General features: G+C 22.7%; 1 protein-coding gene across 1 annotated transcript in view; it reads right to left on the bottom strand.

The window, feature by feature from the left end:
• Positions 1–4,792: 4,792 nt before the first annotated feature.
• The window catches only part of LOC128961094 (glutamate receptor ionotropic, kainate 2-like), a 77,284-nt gene continuing 60,357 nt past the window's right edge, over positions 4,793–21,719 (bottom strand). Inside the window, exons 3-15 of the mRNA XM_054307301.1 lie at positions 20,705–20,956; positions 18,973–19,148; positions 18,581–18,799; positions 16,242–16,394; positions 16,022–16,123; positions 15,549–15,932; positions 13,777–14,035; positions 13,394–13,442; positions 13,175–13,208; positions 11,838–12,184; positions 11,631–11,725; positions 8,898–9,163; positions 4,793–5,212 (exon numbers count right to left, since the gene is read on the bottom strand). Coding sequence (XP_054163276.1) covers positions 4,793–5,212; positions 8,898–9,163; positions 11,631–11,725; positions 11,838–12,184; positions 13,175–13,208; positions 13,394–13,442; positions 13,777–14,035; positions 15,549–15,932; positions 16,022–16,123; positions 16,242–16,394; positions 18,581–18,799; positions 18,973–19,148; positions 20,705–20,956 — 2,756 coding nt within the window. The remainder of the gene's footprint in view (positions 5,213–8,897; positions 9,164–11,630; positions 11,726–11,837; positions 12,185–13,174; positions 13,209–13,393; positions 13,443–13,776; positions 14,036–15,548; positions 15,933–16,021; positions 16,124–16,241; positions 16,395–18,580; positions 18,800–18,972; positions 19,149–20,704; positions 20,957–21,719) is intronic.

The raw sequence follows: 21,719 nt of genomic DNA, 5'->3' as shown, positions 1-21,719 counted from the left end.
AAAAATTTATTGAAAAAAATGATTTATCGATAATTAATAATAATATTATTAATAATAATGCTAATCATTTTGGGTGATGATGTTAGCTATAATGATAATTAATTCAAAAAAAAAACTATTTATGATATTATCGGCTATGTTTTGAGGAACAGTACATGAATTATATTTAACAAATTTAATGATACAATCAATCCGTTATATATATATATATATATATCAATTCACACACCAGTCCTCCCACACACACATACACACATTATTGACATACCGGTGCCATCTTTTCAACAAAAAACCCAATTTGTGATCAAAAATATTTTATGTCTTTTTCTCTTTACTTTTTTTGATAAAAAACAAAATATATATATATATAATATAAATTAATTAATTAATATAAAAATTTATTGTACAAAAAAATTACTATTATTATTAATATTAAATTTTTACTGTAAATGCAATATACAATTTACGAAAAGTCATTTAATAATTATTAAAAAAAATTATTATTATTATTATAGAAAATATATGTACGTAAAAAATATTCACTATTATTATTATTATTATTATTATTATTATTAATGTAAAAGTAATTTATAGTGTTATCATATGTATCTAAAAAAATATATGATTGAAAAACATTTAAAATAATAATTTACAGAATATTTCAGATTAATATTGTTATTATTAACATAATATTAATGTATTTTTTAAAGAAATTATTCATAATAATCACAATTCAGTATAACTACTAATGATATAATATATAAATATATATATATTTAATGTAATGTTTATTTCAAATATTATCTTTCAAATGCAACACACAATACAATAGACACATTTAAATAGACTGTTATCATTAAAAATTTGTTTAAAACTATTTTATCTCCAGTTATTGTAATCATAACAAGCAATCAAAATAATAATAATAATAATAATCACATTAGCAATAGATACAAATAATTGTAACAAATAGTAATAATCATTATATGCATTGTGAATGAGTGACTGAATAGTTATGAAAAATATATCACTTAAGAAAAAAATTAATATATATATATATATAATATTTTTGTTGTTTAAGTTGAAAAAATACAATTTTCTACTACTTTTTAGATGATAACTAGTCAGTGACTAAATGAATAATCAATATTAGGGTTATCCCTATTTAAATATATATATATATATATATGTTTATATGACTATCCCTTTTATTGCCACAAATATTATTTAAAAAACTAAAATATATCACCGAAAATTGCTCATTGAAAATTTTTTCGTCAATTTTAACAATGATATAATTTTTTTCTACTATTATATATATATACTGTATATCACTGATGAGATAATAATAATAATGTTAATGATGAGCTCAGTTATTAATAGTAATAATAGTTTATGAATTTATATATACGATATATATATATATATATACCGGTGCGAGAAAATTATATAAATTTTTAATTAAAAAAAACTTAATATTGTATTATTCATTATTAACTGTTTATCTAATTTATATTTCCAATAATTTGTTAATCATATTTTTATTGTTATTAATTAATATTATAAAATTTTTAAAAATGCATAACTTATACGTTAAATTCAAAATGTTTATTTTATTTTTAAAAATTTGTATTTGTAATTCATCAATGTAAAAATATTCATCAAACATTGTTTATAAATTATATATATATATATACTGTATATTTAATATATATTGTATATTTTGTTAAAAATCTATAAACGTCTCTATAAATTGTTATTTAAACATTTTAAATAAACTTAATATATTAAGAAAACATTTATTATTAATAATTTTAAAAAAATCAATCTTTGTAACTATTAATATAGTTAATGTATTGTATTGTATATATGAATAATATAAAGACAATTATTATTATTGTTGTTTTTTTAAATACATTTTACAAAAATTATATTAATATACAAAAACAAAAATTATATTATTAATAAATTAATATTAGAAATGATATATTATGAATGTAAATAATAATAATAATTAATAATAAACTTCTAATAAACTTAATATTAATTTTATTATACCGAATTTATTACAACAATAAATTAACAAAATTAAATAACTCAAAAATGTGCATGCTTATAAATCTAGATAGATTAATTTAATATTAAATTATAATATACCATAAATAATAATCTTTTATTTTATAATTATAAAAGTAAAATGAAATAAATTTTCAAAAAATAAATATTAATATGATTAGTACAACATAGATGGTGACACCATGTTTATAAATATATTTAATTTTTTATTTAACCATATTACCCTGCTATATTTATTAAAAAAGTATTATTATTATTACTAATTATGTAACCCTGATGCTAACTATAGCATGTATTTTGATATATATCTTATAGTAATGTTGTAAAATAAATTTACAATATCATCAGGTACACATAAACTATAACTAATAAATATAGTCAATAGTTAACAGCTTATGTAACCAATTATTTTCAATTTTCAATTTTTTTTATAAAATTAATTATAAATTTAATTATTTTAATTTTAAACAAATAATATTAATTTATATGATATTATTTATTAACAATTTAAATTATAGTTTATAATGTAATTTTATTTTTTATTATTTATAATTTTAATAACTACTGTATTTGATTTTATAATTAAGTTTAATAATGTTTATAAAAAAAATAATTATACAAAGTTAAATTAATTAAAATTTTATTTATTTATTAGTTTTCAAACTACTATCATTATAAATGTACAATATATATATTTACAAACAATTTTATTCTAGATAATTTTAATAATAATATAATTATTAAATGTTACAAACAATTTAATTCGATAAAAACAATTTTACAAATAATTTGATGATAAAAATTTGCATTTTGTTTTTTTACAATCAATCAAACAAATAATATAAAAAATTATTAAAATAACACTGTTTTATGAAATTAATAATTAGTAACATTTATAAAATTTTATTTTTAGTTTTTTTTAAATTTTTTTATCTAGGTTAAAATCTATTGATTTTCTGTAACTGTAATAATTAATAATAATAACTATTATGTATAATTTTTTTAGTAAACAGAGTAAACAGTTATTAATGTTTTTTTAAATAAATTATTTATTATTTTTAAATATATATATAATTTAAAAACCTCACTCATTTTTTTAAAACTATTGTATTAATTAAGTTATATTTGTAACACAAAAAAATGTAAATAAGCAATCAATTGTAAATTATAACTCCTAATTAATATAACAATTTTTTTTAAAAAAACTTAATTATTAATTTACTAATAATTTTCAAATGTTTCCCAGTATTATCGATAACTATTGTGGAAATGTTTATGAAATATATATATATATATACAAAATATTATTAAGTTTATTAATAATTAAATAACTAATATTTAATTTTATTATTATTGTTGATGTTGTTGATTGTGTTGATTGAAAATGTTGTGTTTTGTAAAAAACATTATTAATTATTATTATTTATTTTTTTTATTAAACAAATATTTCTCACTAAAACTCTTCACATTTTGTGTTTCTGTGTGTTTTATATCATTAAATTTATGGCACTTTTTATTATTATTATTATTTAGTTATTTTTTAATATTATTAATATGCATTTAATGCTAATCACGTACACATAACAACACAAAAAGATTGTTTTTTTACAAATTATTATTTAATAAAAATTATTAATTATTTAATAAATTAGTTTTTTTTAATTATTGAAACATTCAATAATTTCAAATGTTTTCAATAAACAAAAAATTATCGTCCATTTAACAAACATTATTAATATTATTATAATTTAACAAACATTACTATACTAAACAAATCATATTGAAATGATATTTTTTAAAATTAATTTATATACATTATATATATACTTAAAAATATTAATTTCAATTATAATTATTATCTATTAATTATCTAATTAATTAATAATAAAAAACTTTTTAATTAGAAATTATTTAATTCAATAACCGTTTTTTTAAAAAAAAGATTTATATAACAATATATATACTCTTTTTATTTTATAATATTTAAATTATAAAATGTCGTCTGTCTCTAATAATAATAAAACATTTTCATAGCAAATAAATTGCTACTTAAAGTAATATATATTTACAGTTATATATATATATATATATACAGTATATATCATTGGGGATAAATATGTTTAGTTGTTGTAGTAGTAGTTAATGATACGCGACCAGGGCTTTTAGTCTCGGACCATATAACCCTACCGTTCCTCTTAAAAAAACACACATACACATTTCCAAGTGTGTGTATCTCTGTTGATAGAGATAGATAAGCGGGAGGTAGGGTAGGAACAGTTGATTAAGCGAAAACAATGAAAACTCATTTCAAACTCATTTATTTATTTCCTTTTTTTTGTTTTGTTTGTTTGTTTTATATTTATATTATTTTATCTTTGATGCACTTCTCTATATCACCCAATTATTGCAAACATTTTTTTCACTCTCTCTCTCTCTCTCTCTCTAGCTTCTCCAGTCTACCCGGTTGTTATGGATGAGCTGATTATTGGTGGTGTCTGAATGTCCTAACTATAAATGGATCAGACATTTAGCTGGGAATTTAGTTGATGGGATGAGAGACACCAGTGTGATTATTATGATGATGATTGAAAATATATATAATATATATACAGTATATATGCATTATAATTATGTATGTAAATGGTTTTTATTATGGATAATAATAATAATTATTATTATTAAACACACACATCATATATATATATATATTAAATGGCTAAGAATGGGGTGAATGGTGTCTATAATGACAGGACGACTGATGATGAAGAGGCTGTAGATGTGACGGCTGGTAATTGGATTGTTGATGATGTGATGGCTGCTGATGGTGTGACTGATGTCGGTGCTGGGAGTTGTGTTGTTGGGATGGCTGATGATGATGGCATTCACCACCACCGCCACCGCCACCGCAATCAAACTGCAGGGGCGACGATGTCTTTCTCGATTCAATCATAGCCAGTATGCCGTTCTCTTGGGGCAACATTTCCATGGCTGCTGCCGATGACGGAACATAGGTATTGTTCGGACCAACCGGTTGTATACATTTTGAACACTGCCGGCGTAGGGCTGGCCTCTGGCGCGGTGCCCGACACTTGACAGCAAAACGTAGTTCTTCGGCCATCTCCGAGCAAAGCGATTGCTGATTGGAGCAAAAGATAAGATTCTATGGCTTTATTAATATACTTTTTTTGTTCAGATAATACCGGTTCTCTGCTGTGTGTGAGGAGGACAGGTATGTCATGCTAGTGTGGTGGTGGACAGTAGTAGTAGTAGTGTTGGTGTGGTATTGGAAAATAGGGATAACAAAAAAGCAGATAAACAAATATAATAATTATTATGTTTTTTTTAAATTTATTGATACTATGATTACTAATACTACTACTATTACTAGTTAATAGCTAACTAATTATATAGTAATCATTATTAAGTTTGTTAATTAATTTGTTTGTTTGTTTAATGTGTTGGTCCCTCAATGGAAGTCATTGATACAAACTAGTAGGTGACTAGAGATTACAGCCCCCACACCCCCCCCCAACTATCATCATCATTGACTACTTATATAATTATTGTCCGACTAATGTATTTAAACTATTATATTAAATATTTAAAAAATGCTAAACAACTTTTAGTACTACACTAATAGTAACAATATATACTGTACTTAATGTTTTACTAATATACTGTAATATTTAATTACTGTTAAAAATAGAAATGTCTAAAAATTATATTATTATTATTATCATTATTATAATATTAGCTACAAACATAATGTGTGTGTGTGTGTGTGTGTGTTTGTATTATAGTAATTACTGTTAGGTATTATTTGTAAGTAAAACATATTAAATGCATGTGTGAAACAACAAAACTGTGCAAAAATAGTAGACACATAAAAATTGAATGAAATTGTTTTGTAAGTACTGTACTGTATGTCTGTCTGAATGACTGGTCGTTATTTTCAAGAGAGAGAAAGAGAGAGAGAGAGAGAGAGAGAGCTTTTAAAAGCACTGTTAGGTTTTTAAAAGGTCTATACAAGCGATAAACTCATTTAGGATTAGTAGTAGTTGTTGTTGTTGTAGTACTGGTAGTATTAGAGGAGATAAAAGTGCGACTAAATAATTAGCTTTTATTTTTACGCACCCGTAAAGTTTACAGGTATATCGTATATAACTAAATCTCCCACTCACTCACTCACTCACTCACTCACTCACTCACTAACTCACTCACTTACCCACCCATTCAATAATCCTAATGTTGTGTTGTCTATAATATTATTAGTAGTGTTAATAGTAATATTGCTAATTCAAACACCTCTGTTGTAATCAACATCATCATCACCACCACCAGCACCGGTATGTGATCAACCAAAACGTTGTGCCACTACTATACTATTACTACTGTATGTCCAATATTATTGATCCATTCTCTCTCTCTCTCTCTCATCTCTATAATAGACAACACTCACTCACTAACCCACTCACCCTCTTATATATAGATAGTAAGAGCCATAAATGTATAGACACACTAATTATTAAATGATTCTCATATAATATAATGTATAATATATAGTAAGAATCAATAAAGTCTATTTGATGTGTGTGTGTGTGTGTGTGTGTGTGTGTGTGTGTGTGTGTGTGTGTGTGTGTGTGTGTGTGTGTGTCTGTGTCTGTATGTGTCTGTATGTATGTGTGTCTTATGTAGTGTATATTTGCTGTGATTTAATGTGCCATTCAATCACTATATTATCGGATAAATATATAAAAAAATACAATTCATTTATTGCTGACTACTATTGAATGGCCATTAGGTTTACGGTATGTGTTAAGGAAGAGAGAAAGAGAGAAAGAAAGAAAGAAAGAGAGAGAGAGAGAGAGAGAGAAGAGAGAGAGAAAGTAAGAAAGAGAGAGAGAAAGTAAGAAAGAGAGAGATAGAGACCTAAAATATATAAGTCATCAATAAATACATATATTGTACTAAGGGTTATATATTTATATGTATAGTACTGTATATGAATCATACAATAATATGATAAAAATGTTGTCCAAAATTACATATATGTGCCTTTAAGTGACAATTTCCCATCAATTTGAATGACAATATTTTCCGATTTTTTTGTGTGTAATTTTATTTGTGTTGTCAACTATTTGTTGTGTGTGTGTGTGTATGTCTTGATGTCAATCATCAAATATCATTTATTTAATTTAATGTCTAACATCCCAATAAAGTAAATAATTTTAAAACTAATATTTTTTAAAATTTAAAATTGATAAAATTTTTATAATGATATTTTTAAACATTATATAATTTAAATCTAATATATATATATATATTAAATTAAGTTATTTGATATTATATAAGTATACACTCTAATAAACATAATAAAAATAAACTAATTATTAAAATAAAATTGTTTTATCATTATTTGAAAATTGTTTACAACAACATTAACTATATTATATAGTATACAATATTATTATATATTAATAGTAATACTGATGGAAAAATTTTAATACTTTATATCTGATAATACAGCATACTGTATGTTAAATTAAACATTTAATTTTTTTTATTATTATTAATCTGATTATAAATATAAACACAAGTTTTATAAATATTATTAGTCAACTCAAAAAAAATACTATGATTTTCAATATATTAAATACTAATTAATGTATACTTTATAAACAATAATAAAATGATAATAAGTTTTCTATATTTAAACAGTATATATGGAGTAAATTTATGTCATATTATTATTATTGTATAATAAGTTAAATATTTTTATTGGAAATATTGCAATTAAATAGAATTTAACAAATTATATAATAATATTTAATAATAATAATAATAATAATATAGTAATATATTATATATAAATAAAATTAATACTGAACTAAAACTGAAGTTAATGATTATCATATAACTTATATATATTTTTATCATAATATAAAATTGTAATAAATATTTCTTTTAGACACTATAAGGTCACACATACATACACACACACTAACACTATATACTAATGATAAATATATTTTATCATATCCTGTATTAATACAGTATTGATATATATTATATATAGATATTAAAAGTGATTTAATAGATAATAAATTACTGAATGTTTGGACAATTGCTAAATATCAAGAGAAACCCAATGATTAATATTGTAGATAATCTATATGTAAAAGGTTTGCTGGTTATGACTGTTCAATATGTACTGTACTGTACAGTGTGTAGTAGGTATGTCCACAACTATATGTGTGCTGCTGTATGTTTGTTAAAGGTTTTTGATTGACAATTGTCAAGTTAACACACACACACACACATACATACACACACACATACTTACACACACACATACTTACACACACATACTTACACACACACACACACACACACACACACACACACACACACACACACACACACTTAATTTAATCACTAAACAAAGTGCAGACAATAGTAGACAGTGCACAGGGATGTCAACAACACATACTGTATACAACTGTAGTGATATAATTGAATGCATATTCATTACTAACATAGAGAATACATACTAAATGTATGTAATAATTACTATAAAAACTACTGACACACACACACAGTTCACAGAGAGATGTCATACAAACAACACTAATCGTTAATATATTTATCGTAATATTGATAATAACATACCCGACCAGACAAACATACAATCATACATACATTGGATACTATGAAAAGCATAAACCATAACCATAGCACAGTTATGTATTATCAATTTTTTTGATGATAAGCAATAGGGATGTCATATAAGATAATATATTCAGACATAATATTTCGCTTACCCTTTGGTTTTGTGCATTCTTTCTTGAGTTGACACAAAACTCGATAATAGCGGTGACAATGGCAACGGCCAGTCCGCCCAACAGCACCACAAATACGCCGCCAATGTTATCAACGCCCAGGGCATTAGCCTTACCCTCTTTGCTTTTGTCGTCCCGGGAACAGGTAATACCCGGCCGTTTCCACCACCGGTCGTAAAGCATACGAATGACTCCTTTTTCCTGGAGATGCAATATAGCCAACGATATCTTGTCCCTCCAGGGAGAACCTAACGGTGCAATTGATATGATAGTAGAGATATATATAGTATTATTGGTAGTAATGATGGTGTACGTGCTTAGAGTTAAGGTAGATCTATATATATATAACGGTAGTTACTGTATACTCAATGTATTTTTTTATCTACCTTTTTAACAAAATAACATTAATAGTGTGATTGAAATTGATTTTTGTTGTTGTTGTTGGTTATCTGTTTCTCAATTCCTATTAAATGTTGTTTACTGTATTGTACTATATATATATATATGTGTTAATAATAATAGGCAATGTCTAAGTAATGAATTAATTAAATTGTAAATTCAATTAAAAGTGTTTTCTATCATCTATTATAATAATAAAAAAAACCTCTTATATATAATAGTGACGATGATTTATAATGAATATTGCATTTTATTATTAAACACATATTATTTTTAACTGTGTGTTATATACTATATGTGTGTTATATAATTTATATATACATATATACTGTATATACTGTATATATATTGCATATAAGTAATATGTTATTAAAAAATTTAATTAAAATTTTTTAATTTATAAGTCTAGCATATAATTATAGAAATATTGATATTATTGATTGATGTAATTTTGTTGTTATTGTTGGATACACATTAAAAGTATATACAACACATTAATCTATCAATATATAGCTATTTTAATAATATAGATATAATTTATTTAATATTGATTATAAAATTAAAAATGTTCTCTCTCTCTCTCTCTCTCTCTCTCTCTCTCTCTCTCTCTCTCTATGTATATGTAAAGTATGTGTGTTTTATGTGTAAATCATTCACAAGAAAAAAATGGCTATAATTTTTCATTGAAAATTTTTAATTACATTTGTTATACAGTATTTGAATTTAATGTATAAAGTAGTCTAACTGTGTTATACATAATACTGTAGTATATATTTAATGTAATTATATTTTGAGAAACAAATGTCAGCACAATGTAAGAAAGCCATACATTTTAATGTCTATGATATTCATGTCATTAATTATAATTAATATAAATCATATATAAGTTTTTCGATGATATCTCACTACTTATATATAGTATATATATATATATATATATATAATACAGAATATAGTGTATATAATGTATAATATATATATAAATTATATTATGTATTGATTTTGTGTTTCTCATTTTTAATACTGTAATAATAAGTATAATTTATATTAATCTAGAAAACTACTCAACTAAATAATATATAATTTATAATTAATATCTATATATTTATATAATAACTATATATTTATACTGTAGATATAATTTATATATTAAATATTATACATTAGACAAGTTTTATTTTTAAATAAATACTGTATAAACATCTAAAATGTTTTAAATTTTATTGATCCCTTTAAACTAAAAATTATTTTAATATATAATGTAAATATTATTATACATATATTTTTGTTACATTGTATTTATTATATAATATACAATATATATATACAGTTTATTTATTGTGTGTAGCAATGTATGCATAATATAAATTTATAGTTATAAATTATATAATAATAAATTAAGTGATGTTTGTATCGCATAATTATCATCAAAAAATATATTTTATTAAGTTTTGGTTAATAATAGTTGACTATTGTGATTATACTGTATATATATGTTTATTATATTATTGAGTTTATTATTAGATATAGTTATTTTGTTGTCAAATAAACACCTACACATTTTTTTTGGAAAATTTTTAATATAATATTATAATACAATATTTACTGTAGAGTAAAAATTATAATAAGTTTTATAGCATAATAATAATAATAATAATAACAAATTGTCAATCATTAAATTTGAATGCTAATCAATAATATGTGTAGGATTTTTGTAAAGTTTGTTTGTAACTTAAATAAATTATACTATTTTTTTAATAAATAGCAAATTAAATTAATTATTTTTTTTCTATATATATAATTTATTTATATTTTTTTATTTTATAAATAATATTTGATTAAATAGTTATATTTGTCTTATATTATAATTCATTAATATTTAAACAAATAAATCACTTATTTTTAATTACTATAATTAATGTTATCTGAAATTTATTGTAAATCTTAAATAAGCACATATTAAGTAATTTATATATTATAAAACAAAATATAAAAAACTATAATAAATTAAAAGCTTATAATAGCTGATATATAAAGATTAATAATTAATTGTATTTATTATAGAGATTTTTCTATTATTATAATTATTTTTTATTTTTAATAAATTTTTTAAGGATAATTGAATATTATAATTAGTTGTTATATAATTGCATAAGAAGTTATATGTTTATAAATATATACAATATATATATATATATATATATATATATATATATATATATATATATATATATATATATATATATATATATATATATATATATATACTGAATATATATATATATATTAATATATTTATTATATTAAATCACTTACCTATAGGTGTGGCAATACCGTARCCCTTACTGTCCAATAGACCGCCAATTTGTGTTAAATTACAATTTCGTTGAACCATAAAGTCTAACATTGTACTAATAATTGGGGGGTGGGAGGGGTAGTCAAAATAAAAAAATAATTTTTAAAATAAATATCTAATAAATAAATATTTTTAACTATAAAAAAAACAAACAAAATAAGACCTACCTTTCCATTAGGAAGGCATAGTTACCATCGACTACCCTCTGGACGCCCTCTTCGTACGACTTGACAAACACTCCCTGTCTGTTCTCCATAAACCTCCACATCCGAGAGTAGGTCTCAATTTGTGAGTCGCGAAAAAAAGTCATTGTCGACCCACTTTCCAGTGTACCGTATGTTATCTTGCTCTGGGAGGCCAAGTCCTCTACCGATTCAATTGGCGTAATCATACGCTCGACTGTCAAAAAGGCGGCCAAATTGGCCGTATAGGAGCTGATTAGGATGAGCGTAAAGAACCACCAAATGGCACCAATAATACGTGTGGAAGTGGCTTTCGGATTCAGATCACATCCCTGTCCATCGCCGCCCAGTCAGTCAGTCAATGGTGTGATAATATAATAGACAGCAAACACACAGTTAGTGTCATTGAAAATAATAATTTAACAAAAATATAATATTTGATGTAAAAATATTCATTTAAAACAATATATAAATTATTTTTTATTTCTAATGTTTTTACAGTAATAAAAATACTATATTATAACTTAAATACTAATTTTTAAAAATAAATTGTTTTCTATAATATCATTGTGTGTTGTTATTTTTTTGATTATCTTTTATATTATTATTATTATTATATTTTTTACTTTTAGTTTTTTTGTACTTAAAAGTCAATTGTGTGTGTGTTAAGCTTAGTGTGAAATATAATACTTATAAATATAGTATTATTTTTTTATATAAAATATTAAATGTAAAATTCAAAATACAATAGAAAATTAAATTCAATGTTCAGATATTTGCTATATATTGTATGTCTTACTATAGTTATATACATTATTTGAAGTTATATATCAATATATATATAACATGTTATGAATTATTGATCGGATCCGGAATTTTTCGGATCAAATATTTTTTGAAAAAAAATTATTTTTCGTCTCATATTTTTTTATATTTATATAACTACTATATATATATATATATATGATATATCATATTATAATTCACTGAATTTGCTATCAATAAATAGTATAACTACTAGTTATATATATATAGAGATAACTTATCAGTTAATATTAACTGATGGATAAAACTTTATTTTTTTTTGTATACTGTATATCATATTTTTTTCTATCAGTGGGGGCAATACACTTAACCTATACATATAGTTATACATAAATTGTATTACTATTTTTTAAATATATTATACACTATACTTTATTTTAGATATAAAATATATATATGTATAACAAATGTTTGATATTATGTAGAAAAAAATTGTGTAAATAATGGCTGAAAATATTTTAGTTTTTTTATTAAATAAAAATAATAATTTCAAAGACCTGATGCATAAGCGTTACAATTGTGAACCAAAAGCTGTTATAATAATGGATAGGAAAGAGAAAAAAATAATATTATAGATAAATATTTATTTAATTAATTAATTATTTAATTGATTTATAAATAGACATATAGCACACAAACTGTTAACTTTTAGCAGTAATACTACTATAATATAGTAATAATGATAATAATAATATTAATGTCAATAAGAGACAGACCTATTGGCCATTGAGAATTGATTCTCCATAATATCACTGTCCATAACACCTGACGGTTGTTTAGATGGGAAAGGGATGGATAGAGAAATAGAGAGAGAGAGAGAGAGAGAGAGAGAGAGAGAGAGAGAGAAATAGAAGAAAAAAGTTAGATATAACATAAAAATATTATTTATGATATTTATTTGTATTATTATATATGTGTGTGTTTTTTCAACGAGAACCGGTATATAAACTATTATATATTGTTTGCTAAATGGTTTTAATAGTTTTGTTTAACTACTGTACTAATATAATATTGTAGTTATATATACCGGTATATATATATATAAAAGAGGTTTTCAGGGGCCTTTTTTAAATTTTATTTCAAATATATATTTACGCACATGGATGCGGGTTACGCCACTCGTATGGACTGAAACGGGCGACAATAAACATGGTTATGCTGACCACAATATAGGCAGCCATTACGTACAACCAGATGTCGACATCCAGTGGACTCATAAACGAGAACAGTCTGGTTGGCATTGTTGAGGGCAGTTTGAATAGTATACCGATTCCCAGATTCATGTATGGCTTTGTAAAATGTATGACCGTTTCCCGGGCAAAGTTGATGGTCATTGAGGCCACGGCCAGGTCGGCATTCTGTGTGTGTTTGAGTAAAAAGAGAGAGAGAGAGAGAAAATGGTATATAAAATTTAGGCACAGTTAGGTTATATGTTTTTTTTAAAAAAAATAATAATTATAGTTTTTAATTTAAAAGTTTACAAATTGTATAAATAATATTTTGCATAAAATGTAATTAAATTTTAATGTCTATGTCTATGTGTGTGTGTGTGTGTGTGTATATGTGCTTAAAATAATTACTGATTATAATGATTGTTGCTATTATTTATCTTTAATGTTTATTGCTTGTTGTAAACTAACTATTTAATTTATGCAATGTTAAATTAAAAATTTCAATTAACATTTAGTGTAAAGTTAAATTAAGTTATCAGTCGAAATAATATATGTTAATTTTACGCACCTTTTTTTGAAAATTAACACTAATTAAAATTTACATTTACCCCATAAGTAATAGTACAGTATTATCTAATTAGATTATAGGATTAAATTAATATAACTAAATTGTTGAATAGGTTGTTAAAAGTTTGGTAATTTATATGTTAAACTATGTAAATAATTTTGCTGGTTATCTATTATATTTTATAGTATCCTATAATCTATAGATAATATAATAATAATGTTATAAAACGTGTTGATTAGTAATTAAGATATTAATATTTATAATATAAAAAAAATATAATTATATTATTGTATATTAATATATTATTTAGAAAAAATTGTAATTTTAATAATGTTAAAAACTATTAAGTATATAACAAAATAATTTTCTAAACAACTATTTTCGCAATTATAATGGATTTAATTTAATTAATTTTATTTTATTTTTTTAAAAATACTATAATTTTTTATTTAATTTTTATCTATTTTTATTCGACTGTATAATTATAAATTTATTTTGTTATATACTTAATAGTTTTTATAACTGTTTTTATAACTAATTAAAAATTGTAACTAATTAATAATATTGTAAATATTATTAATTGAAAATAAAAAAATAATAAATGAAATTTATGGCAATTTAAAAACCAAATTTTTAATCTATTGTTATTTATTTTTGTGTGGATATAAATTAATAATAAGTCTAAAACATATGTATTAATACTGTAATAAATTATCAATAATTATTATTAGCTATATAAATGTTTATAAATTTTAGCATTATCGTCTACACTAAGTTTAATTTATATATTTATTAATAATAAACTACATTATTTAGTCTCCAATTAAATTATTCCAGTTTATAATACAGTATTATAAATAACAAAAAATAATTAATTATCAATAATTTTATTAGTACAGTATAACTTACTTACTAAATAAAACTTACTATAAAATTATGAAAATTATTAGATTAATTAATTGTTTAAAAAAATAACTAATTATTGAATAACATATACATTTACATCCCATTTCCTCCCCCTACACACAACCATACACCTACTCACACACTCACACACTCACACACTCACACACTCACATACCCACACACCTACACACCTACACATCCACACACTCACCCCCATAGACATACCTTATCGATGATTTCGCGGACCAAACCGTTCCACTCTTTTGTTGTCTGATTTTCGGCGCCAAACTTGCCGTCGGGAACCAGATATAGTTCATAGTTGAAGCCAAGCATATCGGCGATGGCCTGCAATAGATCAATACAGAAGCCCTCGAACTCGTCGTTTTCGTTGTTGAGACCACCGATATTTATGGCCGACTTGGCTGACGATGTGGACGACAAGATTGACGAATTGCGCGACGAAACGGCGGCGGACGACGAAAATTTTCGCATAACATAAGGCACGGACTCAATGGTGGTCACCCGCAGCGTAATATTGGTGGTACCGAACTCGTGGAAAGCTTCCGGCGCCGTTATGTTCAACTGGTTGGTGGTCGTCCACTCGCCCACCTATTTGGTTGATTTGGTATAAACATCGATATGTATTTAGAGAGATGGTATCATATGGGAGGACAGTTAGATGAGAGCAGTGGACATACCTTTTCCAGTTTGTCTTTTCTGAGCTTAAGTAAGTCCAACTTCATTGTACTCCTGCGGCCCTCTTTGAACTGTATCTTACCGGTCAGTCCGCGAAATTCGGCCTAAATTGAAAGTACCAAACAAAACATCAGATATAGTTGGCTAATAAATAAACTCCTTTTCCTTTTCACTCATATCCCTGTCCTGCTCTCTCTCTCTCTCTCTCTCTCTAACACTAACCGAGTTAACATAGTTGAATAGTGAGCTTCCGTCTATCCAGGGTGTTTCGGCATCGCACGACACGTTGACCGGCCTGAGCGTGGCTCCACGTTCCAGTGCCTGGAGGCCGCGGGCCAGGGCAAACACCGAGTCATACATGAGCGCAGGTTCAATCTGTGATTGAGGAATAGGGTATATAATATATAATTAAATGTGATAAATATGGGACACCTAGTATTATTTTTTTTAGTTAAAATTAGTTAGTCGTATAGTTTGTCACCAAATAAAAAAAAAATAATAGTACTGTAAAAACGACTAAACATTATTATTATTATTGTTATGTCATTATGTCATTCAATTGGATCCAAATAAATAGCAACATTGTGTTACATTGTATTATATCATATCCATTGAGATCAATCTCATTGATGACATAATCAAAAATAAAAATGATGATAAATAAATAAATGTCACTTTTGGCTAATCTTATATATATATATATATATAATTTAGTAGTACTGTACCGGTATAATACAGTAATCTTGACATTTAATATTATCAACTTATTTGTAAAGAGATAAAATAAATAGTTGACATTTGATAAAATTTGACAATTTATTATAACAACTAAACCTTATATTGTTTTTATACACTGTGTATACTAGTATATAATCTTCTATCATATACTGTGTTATATTAATATATAATATTATTTACAGTATATATATATACTATATATGAGTTTGTTTTATAACTAAATATATATATTTTTATTAAATAGTTTTTAGAAAAATTAATTTAGATTTTTGTTTTATTATAATTTACTGTAGTTATTAACAGTGAAATATATTTTCTAAGATTATATGATATGATGTTATGATGTAATCATAACAACAACAAAAAATTAACTAAAATTTTCATATACATACATATACTTTACATAATATGTATGTTTGTGTGTTTGCTGTCATATCTTAAATGATGTGTTTATTAAATTTTATCATCAAATAGATGACTGGCTTTTTATTTTAATATTATAGTATTATTAAGATTAAGAAAATAATAGTACTAATAATTTAATTATATATTATTATTATACAAGACATTAAGTTTGTACTGTTTTTTTTTTAAAAATAATTAATAAATAAAATTGCTATTTATTTATATTGTATATATACATATTGTAATATACAGTATAATACATAGTTATAATGTTATTTTTTCAAAATAAAAAAAACTAATGATGTGAATATAGTAGTGTAATAATTGTGCCCTCAAAATATATTTTCACTAACAATAAAAAAAATACAGCAAACAAACTAAAAGATTAGACATTTTCCTAATTTTGTGGCAATAGTTCAGTTTAAGGGTTGAGTGAAAAATATATAATAATAATAATTTTTTTTGTGTTACTTTCACCAGAAATCTGGCGATCATTAATCACACAGCCTTTTAACTAATCTGACTATTGATCACAACAAGTGTTGTATAATATATTATATTATATTATATTATACATTATATACATACATATATATATATATATAGGTTTGTGTAATGTATTATTAAATATTTAACAAGAAATCTGACAAAAAAAATTGTATTACATATATTAGATGTTATGTATAATCATAATAATAATAATAATAATACTGTAATAACTTTTTTTTTCTTCATAACTAATGTTATTATACTGCAAATATATAAATGTGTGGAAATAAGTGAAAAAAATAATAATTGCATTTATGTGGATTGCTTTATATATAAATATAAATATATATTTATATTATATGAACAAAAATAATACAACAAAATTCCTAGAATTTAAATATTTAAAAAAAAAAGTTTCAAAAATTGCTTTATATATTTCATTTAAGAAAAACTATAAAAGATATAAATATAAAAGACAATATATATATATATACATATACTGTATATATATAAATAAAGAAAATATTTAATTAATATAATAGATTAAATTATATATTTTTTTAAAAAAAATATATAAAAGTTATTTTTTTCATTAATTTTCTTTTCCAAATACTGTTAGTAATATTAACAGTAAATAAACTAATAATTTTTGTTTTACTAATATTTTAAAAATAAAAAAAAAGTTTAGTTTATAACGATAAAAAATAATCGTAGCATTTAAATTTATAAAATACATTATTAGTATATATATATTTATGATTAATATAACTATCGCTTAAATAATAATAACCATAATTTATATTAATATTAATAATAAATAATAATAATACAAAAAAACTTATTAGATATGTATTTATTTATATATAGTTAAATTAATTATTAAAATAAATACTGTATATATAAATAAATAAATAACTAAAATTAATTACATTTATCACATTAGTTTTGTTGAGTATGTGCTGACCCATTGGCTGAAATTTTTCCATATCTCTCAATATGGTCTTTACCTGAGGATTGTCGACATCGACCATCCGATAGGCCGTCATATTTACAAAATTATATTTAAAATTATCTAAATTAAATGTTTCAATATCAAACGTTATGAAATGATAATGATATTTATAATTATTCATCTGTATCTGCAATATCTGGATGATAAAATAGTTGGTTGATTGGTTGGTTGTATATGTTTGTGGTGGAGCGCACCAGTAGGTTATTAGGGAGTGGGAAGGGATGGGATGGAGAAAGACAATTTTAAAAAGTTAGTTATATCTTATTTATTTTTATTTTTTTGGTGGACAGTTATGTTTTAAACACTTACAGCTGATAGCAGTGATGGTAAACTTTCGGGCCTCGTGTCTATGATTATACTGTATATACCCCGAGTGCGGACATCTTTTAGGATTTCCCGAAATGTGCTCGGATTGCTCTTACGGAAGATAAATGTTACCGATTTGGACAGTGGCGGCCGTACCAGTTGTTGTAGTTTTATTAGGGCTGTCCACACACCCCCACAATGGTAACAACAAAAATAATATAAAAAATTTGATAGATATAAAATTGTCAAAAAAAATTAAATGATTATAATTACGGTAATTGTTTAATAATATGAAAAAAAAAGTTTTTAATTAAGTTTTTATTTTTTCCAATTAATATAATACTATTAAATGTCTAAAGATAAAAAAAGATAGTAATTGTTAAATAATAATAATAATAATACTATTAGCAAAAAAATTAGTAATAAAAAAATAGTATTTTTATTTTGTGTTTTTTTATAATAACAAATTCTGGCATAAATTAAGTCAATCTATTTTTTTTGTATTCATTTATTTTTTGTTGTTGTATTTATTTTAGTAGATATTTTTAGGCTACTTTTTTTACGCTTGTTTTTTTATTGTACACGAAAAAACACACAAAATATTATGTAATATATATATAAAAGTTAATGTATAAAAGTATAGTTTATAGTGACTAAACACTATACATGTTTTTTTTCTATACAACTATTTTATTTTTTATAGTAATTTATATACAGTATAGTACTATACTATTAGATAGCAGAAAAAATCGTTTCACAAATTAGTAATTATACTAAACATTTAACTATATATTGGGAAAAAAACAGTTATTTTATTGATGTATATAAACTATATAATAATAATAATAATGGAAATGAATTGCCAGCTATTTTCATGACTATATCTATCTATAATATATTACTATCCTATTGATAGCCATAAAATTGTTTGGGTATTAAAATACCATTGAATTTTTTATTGTTGTTCAATAGATAGTGTATAACTTATTTACGATCGGCTGATTTAATTGCATGCAATATATTTTCATATAGTTATCTATATTTATCTCCATGAGCTTAATCAATTGATATATATATATATATAAATTAAAACTTATATATTATATATTTTTACATAAACAACATTATTGAGTAGTTATTAAAATCTATAAAAAATATTATTATATTTGATATTTATTTTATTACTTTTAAATTTTAATATACAGTATATGTATTGTATATTATTTTGTAAAATTTAAAAATAGATATTAAATTTTCTAAAATAAACAAATATTATGAAAAATATTTTATCTTTAAATTAATTAAATTTTATAAGAAACTTTAAGTTACAAAAAAGAGGATATTTAAAATAAATGAAACTCATATTAAATGCATGAAGCATTTATTATTATTATATATAATACATGAATATTTTTGAATATAAAAATTAATATTATTTTTAGTTATTATTATCATAATTTAATATAGGTTTGTAAAATAAAAAACTTATAAAAAAATAATTTAAATATACTCAATGCTAGAAAAATATATTATAAATATAATAATTCAAATGAATACTATAAATATTACTAATTTTTTGTAAATTAATACTATTATTGAATCAAAAAAAATTATTGAAAATTATTTATTTTAAAAAAATGTTTATATTATCTAAAATATTATGCTATATATATACTAAAAAAATAAATATATATATATATATAAAAATAAAATATACCAGATTTATGATACATACACAAATCGTCCTCATAGATGACTGCAATTTTTGTCCAATTAAGATAAGTAATGAGATCCCGGAGCGCATCGCCAATAAGCGTAGGACTCGGATATAGATTTATGGAAAACTCTTTGGCGTCCGATTCGAGATCAATGCGGGCCTCGATGTGGGGTATGTCGAGAGCGTCGCATAAACTTTGAATATGACCGCCCAGTAGGGGGTCCTGTGGACCAAAAATGGCATTTACGCCACCACTCACTTGATGACAGGCTATAATGATAATAATAATAATAAATTAAAAATATTGATAAATTAATTACAATTTTTAAATTAATTAGTATTATCAATAATCATAATGCATTAAATGTATATTCATTAATTTTAATTATATTTGGGAATATTATTTATGTTTGAAATAAAATAATTATTATATATATATTAATTTATGAATTTGAAATTTTAACAAAAATCATATTATAATAAATGTTAATTTATAGTAATTAGGAGCAATGATTTTTATTTTATTATTTTTACAATATATGTGTGCAATATATGTGTACAATATAATGACCAATCAATAAAATTGATAACATATATAAGCTACCAGTTTATCTCTTTTTTAACGATAGGCTATATATATAACAAATTATTGACAGATAAATTTGATACTTGAATTTAATATATAGATTTATATATATTTAGTATAGTATTTTACTTTATACTATATATATATATATAATGTTGAGTTTAGATATAATTTTAAGTGGGGAATTGAAAATTATATTTAATATAATTCCCAATAATAATAATAATAATAATAATAGCCAACAAATTATTGTTATTGAATTGAATGAAAAATTTTGCTCACATATCATATCTCTCAAAATAAATTTCATTGATTGATCTCATTATCATTTTATTCAATTACTGGCAATTTTTCTGATATTCAATTGAAGCCTAAAATTTTGTTGTTTGTATATATATAAGACATATTTATACAGTATATAATAAGTTTATACAATTTTATATCAAT

The sequence above is a fragment of the Oppia nitens genome, unplaced genomic scaffold, assembly GCF_028296485.1.
Source record: "Oppia nitens isolate AA-2021 unplaced genomic scaffold, nextdenovo-longstitch-racon4-pilon3 scaffold5_pilon_pilon_pilon, whole genome shotgun sequence".
Lineage (NCBI taxonomy): Eukaryota > Metazoa > Arthropoda > Arachnida > Sarcoptiformes > Oppiidae > Oppia > Oppia nitens.
The sequence above is the reverse complement of the archived record's forward strand: the minus strand, read 5'-3'. Positions and strand labels throughout refer to the sequence as shown.